This window comes from Epinephelus moara, chromosome 21 (assembly GCF_006386435.1).
Source record: "Epinephelus moara isolate mb chromosome 21, YSFRI_EMoa_1.0, whole genome shotgun sequence".
NCBI classification, from domain to species: Eukaryota; Metazoa; Chordata; class Actinopteri; order Perciformes; family Serranidae; genus Epinephelus; species Epinephelus moara.
This window is the reverse complement of record NC_065526.1, coordinates 24,682,755-24,693,660: the sequence shown is the minus strand read 5'-3', so window position 1 is coordinate 24,693,660 and position 10,906 is coordinate 24,682,755. Positions and strand designations below refer to the sequence as shown.

General features: G+C 40.0%; 1 protein-coding gene across 1 annotated transcript; it reads left to right on the top strand.

Moving 5' to 3' along the window:
* The first annotated feature begins 606 nt into the window (after nucleotides 1–606).
* On the top strand, nucleotides 607–9,449 carry LOC126408866 (retinal homeobox protein Rx2-like). The gene is made up of 4 exons (XM_050074608.1): nucleotides 607–872; nucleotides 1,443–1,943; nucleotides 6,150–6,406; nucleotides 7,150–9,449. Exons 2-4 carry the CDS (start codon nucleotides 1,661–1,663, stop codon nucleotides 7,585–7,587), a joined length of 978 nt encoding a protein of 325 aa, XP_049930565.1. The 5' UTR covers nucleotides 607–872; nucleotides 1,443–1,660; the 3' UTR covers nucleotides 7,588–9,449.
* Nucleotides 9,450–10,906: the final 1,457 nt, after the last annotated feature.

Genomic DNA, 10,906 nt, shown 5'->3' with positions numbered 1-10,906 from the left:
ACACGATCAACTGAGGAATGTTAAAGGGGTGATAAGGGTAGGTTCAAACTCAGTCTTGTCAGCTAATTGCTTGAATTAATTAGGTTAAAAAGAGGATATCTATACTTTAAACTACAGACTTTTTTTGGTGTCTTGTAGGTCCTCATGCATCACACATCAGACAATTATTATTAATTAGTTGTGTACTACTTATAGTAAATTTGTCTACAATAAAATATGAAACCATTACAACATTGCTTTTTATTAGTTCATTATTAAAGCCGGCTACTCCAAATGAAACGCTGCTCACTAAGTATCAAGTGCCCACTTGAATGAAACTATTTTTTGAATACAAGTCTTTACAGTGTGCAGCCATTCAAGTTAAAAGTCCATCTCTGTGTCTTTTCTCCCTTACATTGTCTATAATGAAGGGATTAGCGAAAACTCTCAGTACGAGCCATTATCTTTCAGACAATAGATTTTTTGAAAGAAAGTTTTGTCGAGGCTTCATTAGCAATGGCCTCCCTCTGTGGTCTGAATGCAGGACACATTTGGAGCAATTACTTGACCAGAAAACAACTGTCAGTCATTCTTAAAGGGGAAGGATTCCAATTAATAAACCTCTTAAACCCTTTGGTTTTACTACCATTCCCTGCAAGCTTTGGTGTCTTGTGTGGTTAAGGAGAGTTTTGTCAGGAGAGAAAGACGTTACATGTGCTTGTTGCACAGGACTCCAGCGGTAAGTCCTTTGCTCACTTGTGTGCAGGGGATTTCAAGGACTTAAGCAGGAGTAACAAGTGCCTACAGTAGATATTGTTAGTGTCATTTGTCTACTTATGGACTACAGAGACAACATGTATGTAGCGTAGCCTGTGGTAGGAATCTGACAGAAGGTAAGATTACTTTATGTACTTCCTTAATGTGCATTCTGTAAGTCCTGTCTATTGATGCATGAATTTCCATAATGCTTATTTGTATTCAAGAAAAAGATAAAGATACGGTCCAAGTGCAGCTTGCTTTTTGGTGCCTCTCAAGACATTTAAAATGTATTTGGGTAGATTTTAAACCTAATAATCTTCATACACATGTAAAAACTTCTACTTTTTTCTTTCCATATCTTTTTTTTTATTTTTATTTTTTAATATAGCCTGCGTAAACAACACACGTGTTTACGATCATGATTATCCATCATGATGGAAATCATACTAACAAAACAAACTTGTTTTTTTATGGCCAAAATAGGAAGATAATCACACTCACTATTTAAAGTAATTTTTCAATGTAATGAAAACAAGGGAACCTGCTTGCTGCTACAGATATCACACTGACATGTCTAATTTCCACTGCAACTCTTACATGTAAAACAGTCTGCATAGAATATTAAAAATCCATGAAATTACTTATTAGTGCACAGCTTTACTGTTGTTGCCATATCTTAATTCTTTTCTCTCATTCCTTTGCAGACAAAGATGTGAGTTTGTTCCGCTTTTGTGTAAACAATACCTTCAGCCTCACTGAAGTGATCCTTGAAGGATACAGCCCTCACGCTTCACATAAATCTCTTCCATTGCACGTGAAGCAGAACAACAGCTCTGAACAACTGCTCTGCCTCATCTGACTTGGTAGCATTTTGCTTTTTTTCTTCTGACAAAGACAAGAGAAAGTGTCTCAAAAGGCTCGGATGCATTTGTCAATGGATACCCTGGGAATAGTGGACGATAGTTGCTTGGACAACTATGACATGGCAAAAGGTGCCGGGTCAAGCGGTGCAGGCAGGGTCCACAGTATTGATGTTATACTGGGATTCACTAAAGACCAGGACCCTTTACTCCATTCGGTGGGAGATGATGACAGTCAAAAAGCCAATGGAGAAAACCAACAGCACCCTGAGAAGCAGGTCCCCTCAGACACCTATGGGCACCTTCCAGAACTGGGTGACAACTCCGAACATTCTACCTACCATGGTGAGTCTTTTCAGACAAAAAAAACTCTAAAACATTTCTTCAGGATCATAATGACACTACAACAATCGGAAGTAGAGCTGTACTAAGTTTGTCAGAGGCTTGTGTGTCCGGTTTAAAACGCAATACGCCCACACAATTTTCCCAAAATACTGGGTCCTTACATAAAGACGTTCATGTCAACATTAAGTAACCCCTCTCACGATGAGTTATTTGGGTGTCTGAAATGACGGTGATGTGAACTATGTACATATAGCTTGTACTTTAGGCCCCACTTTGCAAAATGAGCAACAATGGCAGCAGTTCTGGTGAGTGGAAAAGGGCGGCACAGTACTACATTTAAGTCCTGCATTTATATTTGTGTGTTTCATTCATGGAAAACCAGTCATTTCTGCAATTGTACTGTCATATTTGCAGTGCAACGACAAATATACAAGGGCCATAGTGTCCTAGATAATGTAGTCTTTGCTCATGAGTGTCCCAGCTCAGTATTTTCCACTTAAATGTAGCCTTACATATTCAAAGTTAGAGATAAATTACAATATCACATGGACTCTTTCTGCTTGTTTTAAAGTTTTACTTAATATAGATGTAATAATAGTAGATATAATATTTAGCTCAGTAAAATAATTAAAACCAAGATGCAACATTTTGTGATGGCTGCACCTTTACTGTATGTAAAACATAAGTGCAATAAATGCCCTGTGCATCATTTTACACACATTTTCCTGCAGCAGGTCGCTCAGTTTTTCTTTTGACTTGACACATATAGCTACTAATAACAGTTACATGCCATTCAGGTGTTTTAGTGCCAGGGCTCTGGTATTGTGCATGCTAGCTTAAAGGCACATCTAAATGGAGGAGAGCCAAGAAAGTAATTACTTCCATCTGCGCTCTTCTTGCTATGTGTTGATCAAATTTAAAATAATGTTCTGTAGATTAGAGCGAAGCTTGTCCACACAGCAGGTTTTTGTAAGTATGGACTGAGTTTGGTTGTATATAAGAGATTGAGAAGCCAGCGAAATGACCCTCTTATCAGCCATCACAACCCACTGTAAGGGATGTTGTTTGGAACATAATTCAGTTTTCATTCACTTTTGTTTTAAAACCACTTGTATCCTAAAAATACTGTTAAATCCTGTAATAGACATGACCCTTCAGATTTTATTAATCTGTTCACCTGCTGTAAGTTATCTAATGCAATGTTGCTATATTCACTACTAAAAGGGTCTGTGTGTAACTTGTACTCAGCTGCAATCCTTGTTATTAATGGCAGAGATGGTCGTTCAGTAAAGTGCAGTCAGCATCCTGTTACTCACGCTCACACTGAGGCAGGCTCAAGTGAGCACCTAGGCACCAGCCAAAACAATGACTTGACCACACTGTGTTGCTAGAAGGCTGGAAAAACTACAATCACATCTAGAATAACGCTATTGTCTGTGATGTTCTTAAATTTTATTTGGATCATTGGCTCCATGATAGCTGGCCATTTGCAAATCACTTGATCAGCTGATGTTAAGGCAACCAATGGCATGTCCATGCAGTGTAGCTAAGTTATAGCTAACTGGTTAACTTGAGCTTAGGTTAGCTTTGCTAGTTAACTTAGACACCCCTGCCTTGCATTGCTCCTGGCTAGTAGAAAGCAATCATTAGTTACACCTTTGCCTAACTTTGGTTAGTGGCTGTAGCAACTTAAATTCGTCCAGTGCAAATCCCGGAGCAGGGGTCACAGTGGGCTGGGACTAACCTGTGTAACAGCAGCAACAAAAAGTTTGCAGGTCAGGGAGTCAGGGCGGTCCAAGATCAGATGGCAAGCGCCGGATATTGTACTGGCTGAATTAGAGTTGCCACACTCACTAAATGAAGGTCCATTTCCAAGCAGCCACAGCATGAATGGACTCTGTTATGGTAGGTGCTGGTTGTTCGTTGACAGTAGCAGACTCCATTTATTAGCTAACGTTAGCTAGTGCTGCACAAAGAGTTGGTGCTGTAGGGGAGCTGAAAACAGGACAGGAACTGGGGAGCACATCACATCCTTTGGATTTTCCCGGAAAATCCATCCCAAGTCCTTTATATAGAAATCAGTACACCCCACAGCAATATTTATAAGCAACCGAGAAAGATGTTTTTTAAATCTGTTCACTGGCTACATAAAGCAATCAAAACATGTAACAGGTTACATATAGAAACTTAACACACCTTGCAAGCATCTAAAAAAACAGAATGGTTAGAGTGCTATAGAATTATGGACGTGCATATCCATAAGAAATTGCAACTCATAGTTTCTAAGTGGCCATGTGTGAGTGTGACCTGCTGTTACGTAGTCAACATTAAAGATTTGTGTACAATTAAAAACTACAGATTTTTAATAATAGGCATAATAGCTCTCTGTACAGTTTATAGAGGATGTCATAAAGCACGACTGTCTGAATATAGCTTGCTATGCAGGTGCTGTTTATACTTAACAGCTGAAAATATTAATGGTATATTGACAAAGCTACAACCTGCATGAACAGTACAGTAGCCACAAAAGCCAATGGGTAAGCTACAAAAGCAAGTCTGACCAATGGAGGAGCATAAACGAATGGACAGTGTTTCTGTGTATTTGGATACTTATTTTGATACTCTTTTCTGCCGTGAAAGGTTTTAACTATTGGGTTCCATTGTAGACAACCCCACCTGACCACAGCCTCCATTCTCCACAGAGACACCTACTGAAGATATAATGCCACTGTTTAAGTGCTTCATACACCAAAGCAAGATCCTGTAAGACTATTTAACTTAAAATCTATCTGCAAGATTTGCACTTCAATAATAAGCAAATTTATTTCCTCCACATTTGTGATGATTAAAATGATCATTTGCACCATTGATATGGCAGATAGCAGATTACACACTTCTGTGGGGGTGCTTTATGTCAAATACAACTGTATGCCAAAGCCACAGAGTGACTCCTTTGGCTAAAGAGTGGTTCCAGATCACCTTGAAATTTTCACTGTGCTAAAAAATGAACAGGTTTCAGGCTTAATGTAGAGTTCACCATGTTACAGTCATTGATAACCAAATTTAAATGGAATGGTCTGGATGTAATGTGGAAAAACCTTTTTTTCTTTTCAGCTAAAAAACATAATGGCAGTAACTTTTGATAGGTAGTAAAAGCCATCATCCCACTCATTCTCTATTCATGAAGTACCCTTTCATGGAATCGTGCTTGAAAGATTTCACAAACTACCTTGAACACAAAGCTGCCTGGCATCAACCAATCAACCAATGATCTGTTGACCATATTGCCTTAAACGATTTGGTATGATTAACAAGCTTTGGTGAATCACACACATGGCTCACTTGCTTTACATCCATTTCTCGGAAGACGCAATCTGGACAGTGACTGTTTACTCGGCTTGTGCAGAAGCCAACTAAAGTCCCTTGTTAGATTAGAGGAGGCGGGGACTCGCAGGTTTAACTGGTAGCATCTGTTACTATGGGATTAGTGCAAGGGAAGAATTCAGTGAAAGACGTGATGTCATTTGGACTTGCCAAACCCCTGGTGTTTGCAAGCCCTCAACTGTATAAAGGGCATCAGTCATTAAGCTGTTTTATCACGCAGAGATGAGTGAAGATTTCACTTTTTGATCAGGCTGTCTGTTAAATGTTACATTAATTTTAACACTTACACATACGTAGAGATGTTTTCTTCTGGTGACACATTTTTGCCTTTTAACTAGACAAAAGTCAAGGTGTAAAAAACTTTTGCATTATTTAGTATGAATGAATACAGTACCAAACAAGCTGTCTTTGTAAAACCAAAAGAAGCTTTGTAAGGTGTAAACTCAAAGATTCACTGATATGGCATGTTATTACTTTTGATTTATGGGTATGGTGGTGCACAAAACTGATACACTGACATTAAATGATGGACTCCTTGGCTGAGAGGTTTGCTTTTGTGGTGTTGAATGTATAGTAGCCCAACCTCTCCAAGATCTTTAATTGCTTGTTTACCTCTACCTTGCCCTGTCCTTATGTCCTTGGCTTTACTCAGCCAAATACGATTGGTCAAAATGTTCTGTTACCAAACTTTAAGGACAGCTTACTGGCTTAATACCAGTTGCAACCAGTTTATTTACAATGTTGTGTTAATTCTAATTATACATGCATACATTTTCTTGCATCTTAGACATCTTACTATACGTATCCTGTCCTACGTTTCAGAATCGGACCTTTTCTCCAGTGACAAGTGTGATGAAGAAATTAACAACCTGCAGAAGGAAGTGGACGTCGCTGAGGGGTCTCCAGAGGCCAATACAGAGGAAGAGCACACTAAAAAGAAACACAGAAGAAACCGTACCACCTTTACCACCTATCAGCTCCATGAGCTGGAGCGAGCCTTCGAGAAGTCCCACTACCCAGACGTCTATAGCCGTGAAGAGTTGGCAATGAAGGTCAACTTGCCTGAGGTTCGAGTTCAGGTAAGGACTGTGTGATATCCCAGTGTTGGTACACAGAAAGTACTGTACTGAGTAGAGGGATTCAGCTTTACTTTATCACTAATTAAGCCTAAAATGCTTAATCATTTATAGATCAATATACTAAAATTCATTCATTTTATTTATTTAAATTTCCCTATACTTTATTTTGCACCCTGCAGCAATATAATAACTCTATTTTTGGAAGAACTAAAGTTAAACCTAGAACGCTTCTCATGAAAACAGCTTCCAACATCTGCACCACCTAGTGGTAGTAGCAGGCAGTGCACAGCACAATCTATGCAAAATGTAGACTTTTCTGATGCATGATTTTGTCGTTGTGTCTCAGTGCCTCATTGCACCATCTCAGGGCTCAACAATAATGACTGCCAAATTGCCCAGGGCAAGTAAATCTAGCAACTCACTTGCCTAATTGGGCATCCAGATTGGGCCTGATCTGGCAAGTGGTGAAAAAAGTGCGTAGCTCATGATTAAAGAGGCTAATGAGTGAGGCATATCGCTTCCTTCTCATCAATGCTATATGCATATATGCTGAAGCACAAGTGAGCATTTCAAGTATTGTGGAAACAGGAGTTTACTTAAATAAAGATTAAATATGACTTTGATAACCACGAATAAATGAAATGACTTGTAAAGGGACAAGTACAACTTCAGGCAAGTAGACGTCTGATCTATGGGAAAGTGAAGGAAAAACATCTCATCTTATTTCGTTTCTCTTTGTCCAGGTGTGGTTCCAGAACCGGAGGGCCAAGTGGAGACGACAAGAAAAGATGGACACCAGCACCATGAAGCTTCACGATTCCCCCATGCTATCCTTCAACCGTCCTCCGATGCCTCCTAGCGTGGGGCCGGTGGCCAACCCGATGCCCCTAGATCCCTGGCTGACCTCGCCTATCTCCAGTGCCACGCCCATGCATACCATCCCAGGGTTTATGGGTTCACCGCAGGGCCTGCAGCCCGCCTACCCAAGCCACAGCTTCCTCAACACCCCACCTGGCATGGTCCAAGGTATGCAGCCAATGGGCCCTCCTCCCTACCAGTGCCCACCCAGCTTCAACGATAAATACCCGATGGAGGACGACAGGAGTTCCAGCATCGCAGCACTCAGGATGAAGGCCAAAGAGCACATTCAGTCAATGGATAAAACCTGGCAGCACATGTGACCTAATGAGGCACTGAGGGATGATATCTGAGCTGCTTCCATGAATGTTTACAAACTGCTTTTCCACTGTTTGTTTCATGTACCCATGACGAGGACACGTGACACCAAAGGAGTCAGACTTTTTTTCACTGATACGAATAAGCAACTCTGTAAATGAACTTCTTGTGATTTTTTTTTAAAAATTCACTTTAAAATGTTTTTAGTCCCAAGGACTGGGGGGCATTAGGTTTAGCTCAAAAGGTTTCTCAAAAGGAGAAAATCCTTAACGTGAATGTTTTGTGTCAACATTCATTTTGTATATTTCTGAGAAATTTCAGACAGTACTGACAAATGCAATATAGTATATGAGAGGCTACGTAGAGCCTGTGGTCATTTGTAGTAACATTTGCGGTCTTATCTGAGGGAGTGTCCTGTTTTTGTGGAAATGTATTCCTGCTACCCTGAAGTGATGATATTTTCATGAGGTTTAACGAACACTGTGCTGTGCTTTGGGCATTTTGCTATAGAGCCTCAGAACTAGACAGTTTTAGTATATATTTGCTTTGTTCAAAGAGATTTTTCTCACTGTCTGTCTGTTTGGTTGGGTTTTCTCTTTGTATTTTCTATGTGTTAACTTTTCTGAACAGTGTAGATGCTGTCCAGCATTTTCTGGTTTGTTTTCAGGTTCTGTAAGTGGGCACAAATGTTTATTTTAAAACAACTTTTCCCTCTTAAATCTCGATTAGGTTATAAAGTGATATGTGTGTGTTTTATTTAAACCATTAAACTGGCCTTTTGGAGGGCACTGAGCCCCGATGGGGGGAGGTTATCGGAAGTCACAGAGCGTAATCTAGCTCGGAGGCTAATTTAAACAGACAAGCATACCTCTTAACACCTAATTACTGCTTTTAAAGCGATTAACCCCGGATTCTCAGCCATAGACAGAATGCCCTCAGATGCCCCGGAAAAATCCTTTTCAAGACCTGATTATCTTTGGCCCTCCCTCAAACTGGACCATTTATATTAGTTCTAATTTACAGATACAGCACAACGTAATCAACGCTGTTTTTTGTTATGCCCTCTTAATCTTCATCTTATAGGTGAAAGATGCTCCTCATTGCGTTGTTGACAAAATAGTCACTAAAGACAGGTGGATTAAGAGTGAGAAAGTTAATGGGTGCTGGCAGCCTCTCTTACCCATGGAAGTTGCACAGTTTGATTTAACTGTTGGATCAAAACCAGAAGGAAATTATTGTACGCCGAGGTTTGTCAGACACATAAGGTCATGACAGTTTTCTCTTGTGTTTAAGTGCTTATGCAGAGGGGTGCTGGGCTGGCCAAGTACATTTTCCTACTATTACTTTCTCTTGAAAGACAACAAAAAACTGATTTAATGGAATCAAGGGAAGAAGAGCTTGCAATTAATTTCACCCATGCTTTCCACTATCTTGCAAAAATAATGTGTCATTAAGTTAGTGTTATCATTGCCTACCTGGAGATGATACTGAGTACTGTGGCAGTGCTTTGAGGGAGACTGTTGTGGACACCATGATAAAGTCAAAGGAAGAGTTATCATTTACATCACATAAAAACATTATCTTATCATGGCCTTTAGAAATGGCAGCATCCACACTGTCAGTTTTATAGGTGTTGTTGTTAATATTTGTATAATCGCTGTTGACAACAGTGGACTAAAAAGCCAAAGAAATAAAAAAGAACATTTCCTATTACTAGAAAACACATTTATAAAGGTGTGAGGATGTTTATCATTTTTATGTTTTTCATTCTAACTCATTTCTAGTCCTTTCAAGTTTTTAGAATGTGACTTTCATTTTCCATGTGCAAAACACAAAATAAAGTTACAGTAGCACCACTGTGGCAGCACTTTGATAGTGGATCTTGTTTTTCTTTCTGCACATGCATTAGTGAGCCACCAACATGACTTAGTGCTGTTAATGAGCAAGGGTGTACAATAGGCCATGTAAACTGTGACAGAGCGAGCTGGCCTGATGGAGGCCTGTTGTGTTCATCCAGGCCTGTGGAGCTTTGCCAGACCGTTAGGCAGATGAAGCTCCACTCCATCAGGCCCAACCAGGGGTGTCAGGAGGCCCCGCCTGCTAGGCTGCAGAGGCCACAAGGGCTCCAGTTCTAATTGCCCTCCAGTAGCCTGTGTGGTTTAGCCGCTCCAATTTATTTTTGGATGGGGGGTTTGTGTAGAACTCTGTTTTGCATCTGAGGACTTTGTGGCGATGTATTAGTAGGCGGACAACCTTAACTCCATACCCACCTTTTTTTTGTGACACGTTGACGTCAGCAAGACGCTTCTGTCAGATGCTTCACAGCTTCGGTCCATGGGAAAGTAGATTTGAAGGCTGTGGTAGAAATTTGTTAGATGCTGATACAGTGGCTTTATGAGAGGCGTTCAAGGGTCAGTATATTACAAAAAAAACAATAGTCTGACAATAGTCTACAAGAGGTGGGACATTAAAAGAAAATGTTGAGAAGACAGTACTGTTTTTAAGTCTTAGTGAGGCAGATGTCTCAGTTTAAAGTTGGGTTAAAACCTGTCATCTTTTAGAATGCACCATTTAAAATATGACAAAGAATTATTGCCCTGGCTTTTACCATGTTTAATGGACTGCCACTGTTCAGAGGACGTAGGTAAACTTGCGTTCTGTCCATACATATCAACTGTTTTAGACTTGCCAGTAAAATTAATACTATTGTTTAAGCCTTGGACATTTTGTCAGAGACTAGGGCAGAACACTCTTGGCCTAGTTAACTTATGAGAACAAAACAATATGAAAAATTATACCAAGGATTGCCAAATGAAGTAGCACCTCTGCATCATGAAAGTAATTGCCCAGGATAAGACATAATGCACCTCATAAGGTTTTTTCTGTCACTGCCCAGCCATTCATTTACACGCTTCAGTTTTGCTGATAGGGCAATTCCTAAATATTCATACCATTATAGGCCCCAGCAGTTTGGCATAATAAATCAGTGGAATAAATGAAGATAAAATGAGTTACACAAAGCTGTATTTAGTGATAACCCCCTCTTAACACACCTTTGTCGGAAAGACTTAATAAAGCAACACCCAGAATTTGCAAGAGACGCACTCAGAAGTAGTGATTCATTTCGCACATTATTATGTTATTTTGCTTGGCCAAGCGTGACCTTCGCTGGGGCCCAGGCTCTAGTTAACAGGCTGACTAGCGGGACGTGGTCCACGGTGGAAATAATAAGGGAAAGGAGCGGAATTAATTGGGTTTGATTAAGAACACTTTTCAAAGGGACACCATTTTCCCCCGTTGACTTAATTGGGGATCACTTAGACG

Excerpts from the sequence above, each read along its gene's own strand:
- LOC126408866 (XM_050074608.1), top strand. The coding sequence starts at position 1,661 with ATGCATTTGTCAATGGATACCCTGGGAATAGTGGACGATAGTTGCTTG. Across the intron at positions 1,944-6,149 it reads CGAACATTCTACCTACCATG|AATCGGACCTTTTCTCCAGT; the intron begins GTGAGTCTTTTC and ends CCTACGTTTCAG. Across the intron at positions 6,407-7,149 it reads TGCCTGAGGTTCGAGTTCAG|GTGTGGTTCCAGAACCGGAG; the intron begins GTAAGGACTGTG and ends CTCTTTGTCCAG.